The sequence below is a fragment of the Trichoplusia ni genome (genome assembly GCF_003590095.1).
Source record: "Trichoplusia ni isolate ovarian cell line Hi5 chromosome 13 unlocalized genomic scaffold, tn1 tig00001525_group12, whole genome shotgun sequence".
NCBI lineage: Eukaryota > Metazoa > Arthropoda > Insecta > Lepidoptera > Noctuidae > Trichoplusia > Trichoplusia ni.
Window position 1 is genome coordinate 1 of NW_020799706.1, and position 20,106 is coordinate 20,106.

Below are 20,106 nucleotides of genomic sequence, written 5' to 3' on the forward strand. Positions count from 1 at the left end.
ATCAGCCGCGTCAGCAGGTCGCACTCCACTAACAACTACGAACAACAACGATTACTATCATGTTCGCCCAGTCCGACCACCAGTTCCAGTAACAGTAGCATCTGACTACTCACATGCCTGGCGTACTGCATGCGGTACACGCGATTGGTGAGCGCGTGGTTGATGAGCGTGTACACCTGAGCGTGCAGGAAGTTGTTGTTGGGGTAGCGGAAGAACATGTCGATCAGCACTCCCGGCGTGCCTGCAGGACAGACACGCGACATGAGAACCTGTGCGTTATATCGCAAATACTATTATTATATGCGGAGCAGTGCGCGTGTACCCAGCGTGAGCATGGTGGTGGGCACGTCGGCCACCTCGGACAGCGCCAGGTGCGCCAGCAGCGCGCGCCACCTGCACGCGCGCCAGCCCCACGCCGCGCCGCCGCCCTCGCCCACGCCCGGCGACGTCTGCGCCCACGCAACCACATCACATTCACATGTCATGCAATTAAACTACACAAGCAACACTCAATTTTATGTTGTTTAGAAAGTATTCGCATATTAATGTCCACGGTTCTAGTCGCCGTCGGACATTAGAACTTAAACAATTCTATTGTAAGTAATTTAGTGAAAACTGTTCCTCACCATACACCAAGGCTGTTTAGGACAATGGACTGATATGCGACAAAACAAGATATTCCTCATCTTACCACCAGTACAAACGTACTATATCAAATTTGTAGTTATGGTTTGGTTACCCTCTTTACTTTTCTGGGAGAGTGATACTTTTAACTCCGTGAAGGAAGACAAGTGCGCCCGCGACGGTTGTAACAAGAAGGTAAGCTCAGATTTATAACAGCCTGCTAATGTTACTGTCGTACTAGATTTTTTTTTAGAAGTTTTCTATTACAGTTTAATACTGTTAGCCTGTGAGACAGGTTTCGTTCTCTACTACAAGTGTGTACATATTCAAACCATTCAACATTAAGAATATTTTACGATTATGTGATATTCTGTAGTGTATGTAATACATATATTTTACTGTATATTTTTTATTGAATCTGAGAGGTATTTTCTTCTTGCACATTGAGGTTCCTTAGAATGGGCGACTGTGGTTATGGCACAGGGCTAGGCTGGTGGAGTAAGGCTCACGTGCGCCGCGGCGGGGTCCCGCAGCAGCGCGTGGTGCAGCAGCGGCAGGTGCGGCGCCACGGCCAGCTCCACGCTGCTGCGCTCCTCGCAGTCGGCCGGGGCGCCGCGCGGCCCGCCTCCTCGTCGCTGGCCGCCTTCTTCATGCGCCTGCGGGCAGGCACAGACACACGTGAGAGGGGCGCGCGGACGCGGGCGGGCGGGCGGGCTGGGCCGCACTACTCACAGCATGGGCTCGTGCAGCAGCAGCGCGCGCAGCAGCTGGCAGCCGTTGACGAGCGCGGTGCGGCGCGCGCGCGGCGGCGACGTGAACATGCCGGCCAGCAGCGCGCGCACGCCCGCCTCGGCCTGCAGGCGCCACACCAGCTCCCAGCTCGCGCGCCTGCGTCACAAGGCCGGGGTCACTGGCTGCGCTACTCACGGCCGCCGGGCTCGGCCCGCACGCACCTCGTCACGCAGCCCTCCGCCGCGCACACGTTCACGATGAGGTCGCACAGCAGCGACGCGGCGTTGGCGGAGGCGACGGCCGCGATGCGAAACTTCGCCTCCTCCGCCGCCTCGGCCTCCACTGTTGAACTCGTCTCCGTGCTGTTTTCTGGCTTTGGTGAACCTGTACAAGGAGTGATGGTGAGGATGCGTATGTTGAATAGCAAATCATAAAATTGATAAAAAGAGAATAACGTGGTAGCACTTTACCTTTATCCCCGTCGGCGTCGCTACCGCCGGCGTCCTTGGCCTCTTCCTTGTGGTTGGCGTCGGGCTTCTCGCTGGTCTCGCGCTCCGCCTTCTCCGGCGGCTCGGGCTGCGCCACCGCCGCTGGGATCTCCTCAGGGACGTACGTGCCGCAGATTATTTGTATCAAACACTCCAAGAACTGGTGCTCTTCTAACCACTGTTCAAACATAAATGCACTGAGTAAGTTCATGCAATGGTAAACGATAAAAATTCAGTTCTAAAGATACACTGCTTGTGTGTAGTTTTTTATGGACAGTTTTAAGCTGTTTACATTTTTTACTTATCAAACGGAATTACGCAGAGTAAACACACCAACAGCAGTGTTTGTTTACTGTCATATGTAATGTTCGAATTTACAAATATTCACAAAACTGACTGTAATGCACACTCCAACACTCAAAACAATACTTGAAATATGATAACAGTCATTGAGGTGTGTTTAGGGGTATCCCTGCATCCTTCTCCTAGGATTTTAGGTATTTGGACAATAACAACAAACATAATAATGTATCTTTTGAAATATACTTATTCATCACATTTTCACAATATCCATGACTACAACATTATTTACGGCGATAAGTCAACACACTAAAGATCACTCAAATAACATTGCATTATACATTCTATCAGTGTAATTCAGCACCATTACTCACTATGAAGAAATACTGTTCCAAAAGCATACATGTATATTCTCATTGTAATCAGGTCCAAACAGATGGAGAATTGTTTTGAACACCTACCTCCATGACAGTTTTTTTAAAGAGGTCATCCAGCCTAATGAAATACTTGAAAGTGTCAGCGATGGCAGAGGTGGACATGTGTCGCAGCAGATTCGGCAGGAAGTCGCGGCGGGACTTGAAGAAGTCCAGCACTCGGAGGCACACTATGTGGTACAGGTAACAGTCCTAACACAATGATGATATTATAAGACTTCGATTTCAGTTCATGTTCCTTATACAGCTAGTTAAGATAGGCCACTTTACCTGTTTGGGGCTCCTCTCCAACAGCATCTCAACAGTTTTACTGAAATATGATGCTAGCAAGGGATTTAGAGGTGGATCTTTCTTGAGGAAGTCGCAGAGGCGGTTCATTTGCACAGCATCCAGTGAGAGACGGTCACTCAGCATGGACAGGTGGCTGGTGAGCACCTCACATGCAATGTTTGCATGCCGGTACTGTGAGGCAAGCTCCAAATTCTTAGGTGGCTCCTCCGTTATTAAAGTTATAAGTTCTGCTAGGATCTCTGGCTTTGTCAAACTGAAGACAAAATTAAACACACATTCAAGATTTTTAAATAAAAATAAGCCATCTACTTAAAACACAAAGTACTAAATGACTTATTGGAATATCTCTTGACTTTTGTAAATAGCACTGACCTTTCTAAAGGACATCAATAATAACTCTTCTAACCCTTTCATTCCTAGACTCTTATATATTAAATTCTTATTTTGTGCTAAGCTAGAATAATTAAATTACTGCTACAGAAAGAGTTTGGTTAGGAAAATGTTTATAGTGCTTTTTACATACATACAATTATTTTCACTGTTTTCATGGTAGTAAAACTTCTTTATATTATACTTTTTAATGTTGTGTTTTCCCATTAATAATATTAGAATATATTATTGTACTAGCTGTTGCCCGCGACTTTGTCCGCATGGTAAGAAGATATAAGTTATAATTTATACCTGCCTTCTATCTATCTATCTGCCTTCTATCTATCTTGTAGGATTCAGTCAGCGTTTGCAATGTAAGCGCAAAAAAATGTGTTTTTTTATGACCTCACATTAGAAACCTCAAAAATTGTAGCCTATGTGTTATTCTGATGTATAAGCTATATTGTGGTAAAGTTTCATTCAAATCCCTTCAGTAGTTTTTACGTGAAAGAGTAACAAACATCCATAGATCCATACTTACAAACTTTCGCCTTTATAATAGTAGTAGGATAAGTTTTTTTTTTTTGCTTGATTCAATTTGCAATAATCACAATAGCAGCCCTATCTATTCTATATTGTTATAGTATGCTTTCCTTCAAACAAATAACTTCTAATAAGAGTATGTGAACTGATCATATGAGATATGAGAATATCTTGTAAATGTTTTTATGTGGCCCAAACTACAAGTCAATAAAAATATTTTTCATGATGTGAACCATCACAGCAATTGTCAACTCACACTACCAAGTGTTCACATCCTCTCACAAATGGAACAAATTGTCTGAGCACCTCCAATCTCTTCGGGGTACATGGTAAACTAAACTATAGCACCCTGCCATACATTGTTTAGAAAAAACATTAGTGAGAGACAGAAAAACAATGTAGTGTCACCACATTTAGTGTAGCCAGTACAGAGTTATACTCACAACTGTATGAGAGCTTTGTTGTCCACCTTGCATTCTTGCAGAATATCGTCCGCCTCCAACACTTGTGACAACGTAACATTCTGAAACAAAAACCTTGCTACAGTCGTCCACAATATACACAACAAGCCGGCGTCAATACTCCTTCCGTGATGCGCTGGTTGGTTTTAAGTTACAGTCAGAACGTAGTTTAGCGACAGATAGATAAACCAATATCACGAATTAATGTATAAATTTATCAAATGATCCACTCATAACCATCAATTTTTGAACAAAATACGCACCTCCTCTTTGAGAAGAAAATTTAACTCCCTAACTCCAATATAGTTTCCGCTCCAAAACATAGTTAAAATTAATAAGTACAAGATGAGTTATTAATCTAAATCCATAGAAATCTTATTATTTTATCAATTTTAGCGTTCCTGTGAGTGCAACGATCCGTTTTCTATTTGACAGATGAAACATCAGTGTTGCCAATAGTGCAATGCAATACAGTTAAAAATATAAAAATTGTGGGCAAAGTAAAACGAAACGTTAAAGGTAAAAGTGAATTAACCTAAATAAAAAAAATAGGTTTTCTTAAAAAATTACAACTAAGTCACAATCGCATTAATTATAATAATAATTAGGCCTCTCGGAGCGAGTCGTTATCTCACCATGGGAAAACCGTATGACCAGGGGACACATTAGTATGCCTTTTTAAACCTTGAGGTATTTTTTTCTTTATTTAAGCTCACAAGGCTTATTATGCATGATGTGGTCACCTGTAATTAAGGAAGCACAAGAACTCTTCTTATTCTCTAGTATAGCATGTAAGGTGTATTCTTTGTTGGTGATCCATATAAGTAAATAAATAAAAATGTATCTGAAGGTATATATAGGAGCACACATCCACGGGAGAGCTTTTGGCGAGCTGTTTATGAGTAGCGACACAGCGGAACCTGAATGCCCCAGGGGATCACTCAGGTTCACCCCCAGGGGTGGCTGGCTAGAGATGGCTCTGGTGACCCCCACCAGAGCCATATGCTCGGGGTGGAAGTGTCTAATGACCTAAAAACGAGGAAACCCGCTCCCGGTCAATGACCCGCGATAGTGAAATCGGTGTCGCACTTCTTTACACCCCTAGCCTATCTCATTGATGTCGCCCCATACTGCCCATCGTGGCGGTATAATGGGGGCCTATTCGGCGCAATAGTTTTCCATAGCTTGTGAAGGAAACCATTCCATATAACAATATTAATACCAATAGCCCTTATTAGTTATACACTATACAATTTGCCATAGTTTTGCAGCTACCTTGGGCCGTCCATGTTTGTTCTTTTATAGAGCAGGGGTAGATGGAACCTGGTAGATACCCCATCATATTTTAGATTAAAGTTCTCAACAAGGCCTCTACATGTTGGACCTGTGTCCTTGAGCACGCCTTTAAAAAGGACTGAGTCTTAAGATGAAGTAATCCCGTGACAGAAAAGAGATACAAATATTTATGTTGCATTACTACAAACAATGTCGATAATATGGGACTACAAAAGGAGGAGTTAAATACATCAAAACTGTTTTTAAAGGTATAATATATTATTTCTATTATGCATCTTAATTTCTTGTCTACTTTCTCATTGTTAGGCGGTGGGCGGGGGCAGGGATAGAACGAACATAATTTACAATAAAACTAAATTAATGTTATAAACCCTTTAATTAATAGGATGTAAAACACATCCTTACGTATCCTATCGTTTAGCTTGCAGCAGCTGCATAGCCAGAGCTTCTGCTTCGTGCATAGACAGCGACGAAGATATGTCCTGAATCTTCTTGACCTTACGCGGCGCCACGCTCGCTTGCGGGATGCCTTTATTCTCCACCAGTTTTCGCTTTGTAGGTCTAAAAACAAAATTTATGTAAAATACACAAATAAAATACTGAACTAATATTCCTGTTCATTTCTAAAGTTGATAAAGTATCATTGTACAATTCACAGAATATTAAGGGAGTACTCACCTATGGTATTTTTGATCTACTTCTGAATTATTTCCAGATTCTGCTTGGTCTGATGACTCAGAACCACTACCCTCGTCAGAGTTGTCATCATTATCACTGTCATTGGCAGGGCCATAGTGTTTATCAGGGTCAGGCAGCCAAGAGAGATCAGGTCCATCAGACTCTGAATCAGACCCAAACTCATCTTTGTCACCATCATCTTCTTTATTTTTGTTCTTGAGCTTACGTTTCTGTTCTTTGTGTTTTGCTTTAACTTTTTCCCTGAACCTTATTTTATCAAACTTATCTTCTTCTTGTAAAACTTCCTTAGCTTTTTCTATATCTATTCCTCCCACATTTTCATTCAAAAACTGTTTCGCTAGTTCTGACTTGACATCCCTCTTTTCATCTCCTATTGCATCTCCATCCTCAGTAAACTTAACGGTTGTGTTAACTTTTATCTTTTTCTTTAATAGTTTCTTAGCAACCGCTGCTTTGGTAAGAGGTTTTCCTTTCTTCTTTGATATTAGATTTTCAACCTCTAACTCTTCTATGGGTTCATTGTCAGGATTCACATCCACTTTTTTCACTTGCAAAAAGTCTTCTTCATCGCTGTCAGCCTCATTATGAAAAATCAACTTAACAATTGGTTCCTTCTTTTTTGAATTTTTACCAATATTACCAGCTTCCATAACCGACTCATCATCATCTTCATGGGCACTTTGTTCAGTGTCTTCATCAGATTCAGTTTTAAATTTCAATTTATTTATAACATCATCATCTTGTTTCTTCTGAGAATATTGATGTTTTTTTAAGAACTTGATATAGGGTGGAACAATCAAACCTAAAGATCTAGCATATGCATCAGTATCTAGTAACTGAACATTAAAGATTTCTTTATTCTTCATTAAGAAAACAGATTTCAAATAGCTAACAAAAGCCCTCTGAGCACTCTGCTTTAGTTCTGTGCTGTCAGAAAGTAGACTTTCTATCTTTCTCTGTGGGGCAACTACTTTAGATGGATCTACAGCTATTTTGTTAATAGGGATTTTACTTTTTTGTAGATCTTCAACCTAACTTCTCTTCATGAGGTAAAAGCATTAAAAGACCTTCTCCTTTGCCAAAAAATCCTCTAGCAGTACGGCCAGCTCTATGAATGTAGGTGTCTACATTTTCTGGACAATCCATTTGTATAACCCAATTAACACGAGGAAAGTCTAATCCTCGTGAGGCTAAATCTGTGGCAAACAGCACAACATTAGACTTTCTGCAAAACTCATTATAGATCTTTTCCCGCTTTTCTTGATGTAAAGTACCATACAGTGCTAGTAAGCTCACACCTGGCCTGAGTTTGCAGAACAACTCATATGTGTACTTAACTTGTTTACATGTGGCCATGAACACCAATACTTTCTGTTTCAAGTGATTTTTAATAAATGACCAAAGAATGCCAATTTTTTCATCAACTTCACATACAATATAACTCTGCTGGAGTGACTCAGGTGTGACAGTGTCGGCTTGCTCATGAGGCGCCACATATGTTGGATATGACAAACTGAGCCTAGCAAGATCTTTTACTGATTTGGTTTGAGTGGCAGAGAATAGTAATGTTTGTCTTTCAGGTGGCAAATTTTCAATGATAGCATTCATAGTTGTCTCAAATCCCATATCCAAACATCTGTCAGCTTCATCCAGGACAAGAATTTGAAGGTGGCTACAGTCAAACAGAGGGTTTTCATCCATGTGTTGCAAAAGACGACCAGGTGTACAAATTAATATATTTATTTGATCCATTCTTTTCCGTTCAAATTTTAAGTTTTGTCCTCCTATAATTAAACCAGCTGAGAAATCATGCAAGTGTCCCACTTTTCGTAGAGCTTCATATATCTGGTAGGCCAGTTCTCGAGTAGGTGATATAACTAGTGCCCCAACACCATCTAATCTTGTCCATTTCTTACAAAATAGGTTTTCTAGAATGGGAATCAAAAATGCTAGTGTTTTCCCTGATCCAGTTCTAGCTGCTCCTAAGATGTCTTTTCCCTGCAGAGCATAGCCTATGGCCTGCTTTTGTATTTCAGTTGGAGTAACATAGTTATTTTCTTTGAGCCCTTTAAGCGTCTTTTGTGAAAGCGGGAAATCTTTAAAAGTTTTTATTTCTGCAGGATTGATCTGTAAATAAGTTATATTTATTATTTCCATTATTGCGGTCTAGTTACTAAACTATCGTAATTCCTATTCAAATTCAAATAATTCATGAAACATTTGAAGTCATCACCACATGGCGAATAATAAGTTCACGATTTACATTGTTTTTGAGTTAATTGTACCGAGTATTCTGTGGAGTAATGAATCGTTTTGCTGTGACAAGAACAAGACAAACAAGACAAAATGCAACAAGAAGATTTATATTTAGAATAATATGAAAAGCAGAAAGAATAACGTAGCCACACACTACCTTGTCGTATTGAGCTTGCAAATATTGTATGGCTGCATCTTCCTCGACACTCTTTTTCTTCCTGGGTTTATACAATTGAACTTTCTTCTTATTGCCATGCTTTTTCGGTCCCTTGCTTTCTTGTTTCATGATGTTTCATTTATTATTGCACCTGAAAATAACAAGAACTCACATGGGGTTGACATAAGAATTTTGACATTACGTAGACACATGCTTGTCACCTTGTCACAGACCCAACGATATCATTTTAGATGGGCTGACCACATCGAAAAAATCATTTGGTTACAATGATTGTTTAGACAATCGGTGTGAACTATTTTCATTGTATTTGTAACTGTTCATTTTTGTGTTCTTTTTTATTTCAACATATTTTTTTTTTAAGATTTATCGATACTAATATCTTTTGCTTTTAAGGGGCTTTCCTAGTCGGATCTACATGACATGACAAATTGACAATAACCACAGCGAATAGGAGGAGGAATTTAAGTAGAGCGCGCTTAGACAGTCTCGCGCACAAACAATCGTAACGCGATCGTGATTAGACGCCTCAGACAGTTTTATTAAATTTGTTTAGTTTTAAAACCGTTAATTTTCTAAAAAGCATCGGTGAGTTTTTTTTTTTTAACATATACCTATCCTGTAAATTATTTTAAGATGTTATAGACGGATATATATTGTTGTTAATTAAGCTTAATAAGTGAACAACCTCCATCCTTTGTGTTGTATCATCCCAACCAGAGTGAGTCGTAGTATAGATCGCGTGTTGATGTTTTTGCGCCTACACTTCTTTGTTGCGTCAACAATTCTACATTTATTTTCCAATTGTTCATTATTTGAATAGATGTATTGTATACAAATTTACTATAAGGTGTTATTTATTTGATAGATAGAAAAATAATTTAACTCACAGGAGACGATATAGCATAGTATAGGTGGATATCTCAACTATTGTCGTCAACTAACAAATTAAATTGCTACGGAAATTATTTTAACAAATTTTAAATAATGCGGGTGACTAACGTATGACTGTAATTTCGTGTATTACTAATGTAAGTTCAGTATTGTTGTAAAATACTTTGTACGTACTTAATAAAATTGCATATAGGTACATGATTAAAAAGAAATAAGTATTAGTTCTTGTAAAGAGTTATTATTTGCCAGTAGTTATGTGTTCTACACATAGATACTGAACACCTACAAAACTATAATAATGATTGAGGATAAAAACAATCGAGACCGGAAAAAATATACTTGACCTAAACTGGGTAGAGGAGGGGAAACAGAAACTTATTGTGGTCTTGGTTTATGGTTACATGTAACATGGTTTGAATAGAAAAAGGTCAGGTCTGAACATTTTTCAAGTTTACCATGTTCTATCGCAGTATTCTGTATTTGTCATTACTTCCTTATCACGCGAGCCAGCCGTCCGAGGCTACTGACATTAATATTCTGCTGCTGTATGCTTTAATTCCCGATGGAAACATCTAATGAAAACTGCCTTCATAGGAATAAGGATGACTCCTCCGCACAACTTTTGGGATCTCATAGTTAGGGACAAAGACCACATCCGAAAATTAAGATACTTCGTAATAAGAAAACATAATTTATCAGTTTTATCGCCCTCTAAAACTGAAAACATTTTTTTTTCATACCTACCTGACGAACTGTTTCTCAGAACCAATAATTATGTATGGTTTGAGTCAGCATGTCGATAACTCTCATAAGCCTACTGCCCATACCTACCTAAATACCATGTAGGTATATTTTCAAAATTCGAAAAACATTTATCTTTGTAGGTTCCGGTTATTAAATCTCTAACGCGTAAACTACCCACAATGATGTCATGGATAATGGCAGCATAGTGATGTGAATTGTTTTCCAGCCATCAGGTCAACATGAAGAGTGTAGCGGTGTTTCTGTGCCTGGTGGCCGCCGCCAGCGCCGTGTCCTTCTTTGACCTCGTCCGTGAGGAGTGGAACGCCTTTAAGGTATTTATTTTATTACTGAAACACTACAAATCTAGATGCTGACAAAGGTTTTTCTTGAGCAGCTGTATCACACTCAACTGCGTCGTTGTCTTTTCATAAGAATAAAAAATATTTTCGATACTTGTTACGTTACATATAAGTAGGTAGGTATACTCCGCTCATGAGTCACGACCTTCATAGGAAAACAGACTAGGGTTTTTTTTTGCATATCGAGGATTAATGAGATTATAATACGATACTCGAAACGATTTAAAGTAAGTTCAGCTTTCTTTGTTAAAGTGAATTGTTATAATTTGTTTGTAGCTGGAGCACAGCAAGCAGTACGACAGCGAGGTGGAGGACAAGTTCCGCATGAAGATCTACGCGGAGAACAAGCACCGCATCGCCAAGCACAACCAGCGCTTCGAGCAGGGGCTGGTCTCCTACAAGCTCAAGACCAACAAGTACGCCGACATGCTGCACCACGAGTTCATACACACCATGAACGGCTTCAACAAGACTGCTAAGTGAGTACACATCCTATACCGAGTATTTTGTAGCCTCGGCTCCTTGCTCGTCAACTTGAAAATGTATACAACAGACAATGCCTACAATAGAACAAAGAACGACTTTAATTTTTTTTTTGTCTTTAAATCAGTGTTACTTATTCTGCATTATTCTCGCGCTTATTGTCTATATGATATAATTTGTAATGATGTGTAGGTAATTATTTGCATACTTAGATCTGAAGGTAGTTTACACCGCTCCGGGCACTGAGCGTGTTCCAGTGGCGAGTGGGGGCAGTGGTATCGCGATGTCATTGTTTTGCACAACACGCCCGCTCGATTATATTACAAACGTATCACGATAGTTTCCTTAATAGGTCAGGAGATAGCGATGACTGATAAACAGCTTCTGTAACTGCGCAGAGGTCACACGCGGCCATATCATGGAATCAAATACTTCAATCATATACTTAAAAGTTAGGTATCTTCAGATATGTGTCACTTTATACTTTAATAGTTACCCGAAAGTAGGCCAATCTTCTAAAATACTAAATCAGCTATCTATTGCTTTCAATACCGAATAGCAAGCAGAGACAGATCTTTTGCAATAGTGGTTTCTTAGGTTTACGCGAATGTTAGACATTGAAACGAGTCTGCCCGTAACCATGATACCTGCAAAGGTTTCGAAACGTCGGGAACTAAAATCTAAAATTAAACCCCGATAAAATCCGTAAAAGTAGTTTCATTTCAAGATCTTTTGCAAATTGGCAAATGTAAAAACAATAGAATTTGCAATAAAAGCACCTTTTTGTAGGGCAATTACAAATAGTAGCTTGTTTAAATACTAGCGACCATTTTTCCTCTCCACCAAGAAGGTCTACTAAGAAAAAAGTATCTATATATCATCACATCACACATCATCAGTCTATCGCAGTATCTATACATATATACTGGAGGTGTAAGAATCAGATCAGTCTAGGTTGCTTAATTTTCTTATTATTTATCTTGTTTTAAAAGAAAGTAAACCTTTGGAGTTAAAAACACACCAATAGTATCTTTTTAAGTAAGTATATAAACAGAAAAAAAAGTATAGGGTAGTCGAACATAGTCTAGTATTATGGTGTTGCCTTGGAGACTAAGCCGTGTGTGTTGCGTGGCAGGCACAGCAAGGGCCTGTTCGGCAAGGCGCGCGAGAGCCGCGGGGCCACGTTCCTGTCGCCGGCGCACGTGTCCTACCCCGACCAGGTGGACTGGCGCAAGAAGGGCGCCGTCACCGACGTCAAGGACCAGGGCAAGTGCGGCTCCTGCTGGGCGTTCAGCACCGTGAGTATGACGACACACGAACCTTGGTTAACTCGACTATGTTAATCGTGTAACGACATTTGTTCCTTCTAATCTGTGGGTGCCCTATAAGAATTGCACCCACAGATTTGAAATAATATAATAAATTAGAATAATATAACAGATTAGAAATAATAAGTTGAAAAATAATAATTTTGTGTAGCACCAGCCCATTGCTGTCCACTACTTGACGGACAATCGTTTCAATAAAATAAATATCTAGTCATAAAACTGGTGGTGCTTCATAAATAATAAGGAGCCCGTATCAGCGGTAATCGGCGTCACCGTCATAATACAATTAAAGCTATACAATAATACGACAAGGTCCTTCCTGACGCGGGGACGTCGCCCAACAATTCAATTTACTTCGTACAATATATTCGAGAGAAAGTGATTGAATCATGAACGTTTCCATTCGTCGCGGATTATAAACCCTCTGATATTATTAACTGCGGTTCTAAGAATGTGTAGAGCGAGGCGGAAACTACTTAGTTGTTTAACACATAACTCTTAGAAAACCTAAATGGAAATACTTCCCAAAGACTTGTTTGCTAGGGTTTCCAAACTCTACATTAGGTATGTAGATATAAGAACCTCTGATCTTCAATTTCATACAACGCTATTGAGAGCCACGATCTTTGTGTGAACAATGTCCGATGTATCTATAAACAAAGGCAATATTATGTATTCCGCGGTAACGTAGGTACCCAGTACTCTCAGATACGAGAGGGTCGCCGGTATCGCGCTGTACATGTTTGTTCATTATCTATTGTTATTGTCTGTGTGTCATGTGATTGACATTGTTTTTGTTCCAACCTACCTAGTGTGATTAGCATTTGAGCGTCCGCTAATGTACAATATGCGGTGGCAGCGTCTTGTTGCAAACACGTTTCGCTACATCGGCATCGCTCTGCCTACACGACGACACCACACTCGGCACTCAGCAACTTATCATTTTTCTACGATTTACATTTCCACAGCATGCAAATAAATTGCAACGTGTTAAGTTGCTAATTATTTATTGCCGATTCAATTACGAAATGCTTTATAGCGTCAAATCCAGAAATTGATTATATCACTTTTAATCGTAATTGGTTAATAAATAACACTTTTAATTAAAATATGTATGTAATAATAAGATGACTCGTTTCCTGTTATTTATGAATTCGTTGTTTCATTAGCTCGGAAGGCCCGAAAAGCCATACTTAGTAAATGTTTTCGTTATACATGTCATGTACATACCTGCATCCTATTAGTCAATATTTAAATTATCAGAGACAGCACCGTTGACTCATCGGTCATAACCGATAAAACAGTGTATTGTTTGACACGGTGTCGCCTTTCAGAACAAGCCGCTCATGAGCACCGCGTCTGTTTTCACATGTGGTTTGCTACGGTTTAGTCATATTAGTCAGAATATCGATTACTGTGAATCACATAATTATCTGCGTCTACGACTCTGGCAATGCAATTCCACTTGTTCAACCATTTATTTATGTAAATAACTTTTCATATCGCCATTATTAAGTACAATATACCATACTTAATGATATAACTAGGCACATGAACGTGTTTCCTTGCTGAAGTATCCTTACAGCATGCTATTGCTTAAAATAATGTACAACTAACAGCAACAATCTTCAGTCATGTAGAACACCGTGTATAAAAAGATCTATTGTAGTATAAGGTAGAAAAACAAAAATAAAAGGAAAACTTTGTACTTGGGTAGAAATAAGCTGCTGTCGGGAGTAAATAACGTAACCATAATACATAAATGTATATTGACGTGACCGACTGACTACGAAAACAACACTTATTACTCTCGACGTCAAACATTTTGTTCTAAGCTAAAGGTATTGTGCAATGTGCAGCATTATTCTCGTATTAAGTAACTGTGTTCTCGGAACTAACGTACTGCAGCGCCGACACAGCGTACTACTGATCTATTTCCGTACAAAGCGTTCATTGATTAGTAAGCACGAGTCAGATGTCAGGATATCGTGTCGCCTTAAGACGCGCGTCCGAACTAATCCTTTGTGTCGAGGTAAACATATTGTCCGCGCCTCTCGTGGTTCATTAGTCATTGTAATTAAAGCACTATCGCCTTTATTGTGGCTTGCGGTTTGTGTTCAGCCGCACGGATATCCTGTTGCTGCAGGAAAACTGCCTGACTGTATTGTCCAATGTCTTAAATGGTCAATCCTTTCGCTGTTAGAAATATTTAATAATGTATTACCACATGAACAGCAACTCATTCAAGATACCTTTCAATGTTTTACAAAGAGATTTGAAATTCTCTTGCCGCAACAGGGTATTAAAAAAAAAAAAACAAATTCTCTCATTCTGTATGTAAATTTTTGCAGCCCTTTCATAATAGAGACATTGAGTTGTATTATAATGTAATAATCATTATGTTGCGGTGTAGACGGGCGCGCTAGAGGGCCAGCACTTCCGCAAGACACACTACCTGGTGTCTCTGTCGGAGCAGAACCTGGTGGACTGCTCGGCGGCGTACGGCAACAACGGCTGCAACGGCGGCCTCATGGATAACGCCTTTAAGTACATCAAGGACAACGGCGGCATCGACACCGAGAAGACCTACCCCTACGAGGGCATCGACGATAAGTGCAGGTTTGAGTTCGTGCCTGCTTACTGCTAGGGTTGTTTGACTTCTGACGGACGCGAGTTGAGGCTCACATTCACTAGTGATAGCTTCTAATTACTACTCGAAAAACACAATATAAGACCTACATAAATATTATGCATTGCAAATCTTTAAATATGGTTATTGGTATTCAGATACAACCCTAAGAACTCTGGCGCCGACGACGTGGGCTTTGTGGACGTTCCTCAAGGTGACGAGGAGAAGCTGATGCAGGCGGTTGCCACGGTGGGCCCCATCGCCATCGCCATCGACGCCTCGCAGGAGAGCTTCCAGTTCTACTCCGACGGCGTCTACTACGACGAGAACTGCTCCTCCACAGAGCTCGACCATGGGGTACGTAATGTTTCGTTATATCTCGATGCGTGATCGCGACGCGTGGGACTGTAACGTGGTGTGTGCAGGTGCTGGTGGTGGGCTACGGCACGGACGAGAAGGGCGGCGACTACTGGCTCGTGAAGAACTCGTGGGGCCGCACGTGGGGAGACCTCGGCTACATCAAGATGGCGCGCAACAAGGACAACCACTGCGGCATCGCGTCCAGCGCCTCCTACCCGCTCGTCTAGAGCCCGCCGGCCGCCGGCGGCTTCCTAACGCAACAGAACATTCAAAGTGTTGCCTCGCTCTGTGTACAAGCTTAAGATTCTAGTTTTTAATCAGTTGCAATTCCGAGTTTAGTTTGTATCTAATAACAAATGAGCAACAACAACTTTAATATGTCAAGAACATAACATAGGTCGCGTGAGAACTGCTTGTACGTGTATCAGCAGAGCGTGCAGGCGCCGCTCACACCAAGTATCATCGTAGAATTAAGTGTTAGCGTAAGAGTAAAGTTTATGAACATAATAGTTAATAAGTAATCCGCGCGACGACCACGTCCGTGTAAAAGCAAAACTTGTGATATTGTAGTTACTCGCGTGAGTCTATCGTTGTTGAGGTCAAATAAACATATTTTGTAATAAACTTGTTGGACTTTTTTTTCGATCACATACATGTCAGTGTATATAGCCTATGGAATTAAACCATTGATTACATGGAGGCCGTAACGGATGTAAATCTAGGTGGCATCCTCGCGCTCTCAGCGTGACCACGCGCTGTGCAATTCTCGCTGACTCGCAGATTGATCTCCTTATAATAAATGTAATCTCGCCTGGTCACATAAACTAATTGTGTTAAACTGGTTCTATTTTCAAACTTTTCTTGCTTGGCATTCTTTCTAGTAGGAATTTCAACATTTTATACATGCAAGGGTTCACAAGACTGGCCATTGAAAATTTCGCATACGGTGGACCCCATTGTTAATTTTTTTAAGAAAGTAACCGCAACTTATGCCTTTAAGTAACACTTACCTTAAATAATTCTTTGGTCCCGCGAACTTCATGCGATGACCTACCAGCAACATTAAATATCGCATGACTCACAACCAATTAACATTGCGTCATGCCAATATTATTCAAAACAAAAACAGCTCGCCTAGGCTGCAGGAAATTGATCTATGCAGTAGGTAATTCTACTTATATTAAAAATGCTTATTGAAAATATTATATACACATTTTGCAACGACCAACTATTCTTTTTGCACGTACGCGAAAAAACAAACTAGATCATTTACATACCGTAAAACGAGGTGAATAGAAAATAGTGTTTGTTTAGGGAATCGCATGCATTTGACGACATTACAATACTTAACACAATGATATTATGAATAGCTTGAGAATGTTCATATAATTTTTATATTTTGTCTTGTAAAACGTCCAAATTTTAACAAAACCGGCTCTATTCACCCCGTTTTACCGTACTTTATAGTTTATCCTAAGAACACCGAACGCATGGATAGTTAGCAGCACAAGGTTTTGGAACAATACACCAATGAAAATATATCACGTAGATATCTGGCCGACTGTACATTGGCTCTAAGGCAAAGGCCCAATAACTCCTGCCTGTCGTAGGATCATGAAACACGCTAGGCAGCTGCTAGACCAATATTTTATGTAATAATTCAGGAGGCTAACCATTTTTAGAGTCTCCCGCTTTATATCATTTTTTTTTTCTCTAGCCCACTGTGTCCCACTGCTGGGCAAAGGCCTCCCCCAAATCCTTCATATCATTTCATTATATATCATATCATTTAATCCTTGTATAAGTGTAACGAAAATCGTTCAACGGAACATGAATGGAGCTGAATAAGTGTGCAAAATGTCTTAAATGTAACGAAGACAGTTTACGACCGACATCTAGCGTTGTTTTTACCTTGTTGCCATCCGATCATTTCCGTACTTCCAGATATTAATATAATAAATCTTAAGGACCATTAATTAATTATATTTGTTGTTTCGCATCCTAGTCCACTGGAGTTGCAATGATGGGCAGATGTGGCGGGCTTGTCCGATTTAAAATACCAATGTGCGACTTGGAATTTGTTCTCTAAATAATGTATTTGTTAAATATCTTTGTATATGTAAGTAGGGACCAAGCAGTTTCAACACAAAAGGTCGAATTGTTTGTCGCACCCGTTGCACCAGGACGATACAACAACAGTGTTAGTACCTACCCACGCAACGAGCAGGACGAACAGATAAATGCCATGATAATTACTTACTAGTAATAATATTTAATGAGTTTCCATCTAGAAAGATAATCATATTGTGACGTACGTTAAAGATAATCATGCGTAAAATTGACGCATGTGTTTTATCGGTCTGTATATCGAGGTTTATTTATTAATTTGAATAGATATTAAGTTTTATTATATTTACACTTACATACTAATAATAAATTCAACAAACTATTTATTTATGTTTATTTATTTATTAAAAAAAAACAAAAACTCAAAATTTCTTCTATAAAGTAACAAAACTTTTAAACATTCTCTCTTTTACAAAAATAAACTTATTTTGTACTTTAAAAACAGTCATGTTGTATTATAAAATAAGTAATTAGCTTAACTTATACATAATAGAAACAAATTATACTTATTAGTCAGTCAGAAACAACTTTGGCACATATCAATATTATGCTCTCGACAAATAACTTTTTTGCATTTTTTGCACGATGCATTTGCCTTTCGCCTTATTTTAGAGGGGCAGTAAGTACAGTAAGTACGTTTTTTCGTTACTGGCTCTTCAGTACTGTCATCTGATGTACCAGGCACTTCATTTGGCAAAATATTAGAGATATTATCGCGCAAATATCTCTTCAAAGTAGGAGCTTCTAAACGCTTACGCATAAACGATGACGTCAGGCTCATGTAAAGGTTTCTCATAAATTTTTTGCGACTTTGAACCTTTTCTCCCTTGCTACTGACATTATGGCTGTATATAATAAAAGAATTTATGCAGGCAATGTTTATCATTCCGTACAATAATGCCATAGGCCACCTATTCGTCTTCCTACTGCAGGTCATCACAGAACACATTTGGTCTAGCGTGTCCACTCCGCCTTTAGTTTGATTATAATACATAACCATTTGCGGTTTACCGGTACTTTCGTTGATAGAAGCATCCTCATCACAAGATGATAATAAGTATACCATCTTAGCTGGCTTCGGTTTATATGAGACGAGAGTAAGGGGTCCGTCAAAACAAAACATCGATGTTCCCACTGGCCTGGAGCGACTGTTTTTCAGTACTTCCGGTATCTCGCGTTTGTTTGATCGCACGGTTCCCACAATGGTTAACTTATACGGTTCTTGTAGTAAGTTTTTTGCCAAAGGGATTGAGGTGAACCAATTGTCACACGTAATATTACGACAACTACCGTGCACAGGCTTTGATAACTCCTTCACGTAGTATTCACCGAGTGGTACTCCGTTGGTCTGTGTTCCTCTTCCCAAATAAGGCATTCCATTTATCATATACTTTGTACCACTGTCACACATCATGAGGATTTTTATTCCATACTTACTTGGCTTGTTTGGGATATACATCCTAAACGGACACCGTCCTCTAAAACCAAGTAACTGTTCATCTATGGTCAAATGAGCCCCTGGAGTGTAATTTTGTATGCACTGATGGATAAAGAGATCCCATATTTTTCTAACAGGAGTAAATACATCGTTTTCTCGAAGTGTGGGCCGTATACTTTTGTCATCCATTCTAAGACATCGTATCAAAAAATCAAAACGATCACGACTCATTACAGAGACGTACACCATTGACAAAGATCGATCAAAGAGGTCATCTGTGGACATGTGGTTATCTTTTCTCACTGCTGTCATTACCAGAATACCAAAGAAAGCATAGATTTCATCTTCATTCGTGTCACGAAATGTAGCACCTGTCATAGATTCCCGACGTTTCAATGATATCTCAGCATTTGTCCATTTTACAATTTCCGAAATTATCTCATCAGTAAAAAATAGTTTGAAGCATAAAAGTGGGTCATATATATTGCGGCACATACGCGTCGGACCTCTTTGAGATCTGACAATGTTCAGTGCAGAGACTCGGCTACGCCTCGTGGACTTTGAAGTTGACCAACAATGTTTATTCTTACCTCTAATAGTCCTCTGTGGCAAGGTCAAGATTTTGTTAGAAGCCAATGAAGAACCTGGTTGTTCAATAACATTTTGTTCGTCTAATATTTCACTACCGCTTGACGTTGGCTGCACTTCATGTACCTCATCTATAAACGCTTCTTCTGTATCGCTCTGGACGTCATCTTCACTTACGTGATCTGATATTTCACTGTCAGAATCCTCACCAACAAGCTCGTCATCGCTTTGCAGAAGAGCAGAGAGGATATGCTCATCGTCTAAAGAACTACCCATTTTATTATATATTAGTCACGATATCTATAACAAGAAAATATATATATAATAAGTTATCACGTAAGTAGAACATGAAATAACAATATAATTATCGTATGAGTTAAATCTTAAAAGTCACGTAAAAGATAATCATGCGTCATTTTGACTCACGCGGTCGTTATAGTTCAAAATCAGTGACACTTACCGCATTGACAAGCACGCCTCACGGGAGC

At 39.7% G+C, this 20,106-nt stretch overlaps 3 protein-coding genes across 3 annotated transcripts; 1 reads left to right on the plus strand and 2 right to left on the minus strand.

The window, feature by feature from the left end:
* Nucleotides 1-6: 6 nt before the first annotated feature.
* Nucleotides 7-4,678, minus strand: LOC113506378 (serine/threonine-protein phosphatase 6 regulatory subunit 2-like; the record flags this gene model as incomplete). Its single annotated transcript, XM_026889224.1, has 11 exons — nucleotides 4,506-4,678; nucleotides 4,225-4,304; nucleotides 2,849-3,122; nucleotides 2,606-2,770; nucleotides 1,827-2,022; nucleotides 1,578-1,740; nucleotides 1,357-1,512; nucleotides 1,223-1,280; nucleotides 323-449; nucleotides 114-241; nucleotides 7-35 (listed from the first exon to the last, which is right to left on the minus strand). Coding segments are annotated over exons 1-11 (1,436 nt in total), but the record flags the coding sequence as incomplete, so codon positions are not given.
* Nucleotides 4,679-5,895: 1,217 nt separating this feature from the next.
* Nucleotides 5,896-8,863, minus strand: LOC113506376 (probable ATP-dependent RNA helicase DDX10). The gene is given in 4 exon segments (XM_026889222.1): nucleotides 5,896-6,099; nucleotides 6,217-7,268; nucleotides 7,270-8,364; nucleotides 8,651-8,863. Coding segments are annotated over 4 exon segments (2,427 nt in total). The 5' UTR covers nucleotides 8,780-8,863; the 3' UTR covers nucleotides 5,896-5,948.
* A 281-nt stretch (nucleotides 8,864-9,144) lies between these two features.
* On the plus strand, nucleotides 9,145-16,089 carry LOC113506377 (cathepsin L-like). Its single transcript, XM_026889223.1, has 7 exons — nucleotides 9,145-9,256; nucleotides 10,533-10,638; nucleotides 10,942-11,144; nucleotides 12,284-12,446; nucleotides 14,890-15,095; nucleotides 15,264-15,462; nucleotides 15,531-16,089. The coding sequence occupies exons 2-7, from the start codon at nucleotides 10,546-10,548 to the stop codon at nucleotides 15,690-15,692; spliced, it is 1,026 nt and encodes a 341-aa protein (XP_026745024.1). The 5' UTR covers nucleotides 9,145-9,256; nucleotides 10,533-10,545; the 3' UTR covers nucleotides 15,693-16,089.
* The last annotated feature ends 4,017 nt before the right edge of the window (nucleotides 16,090-20,106 follow it).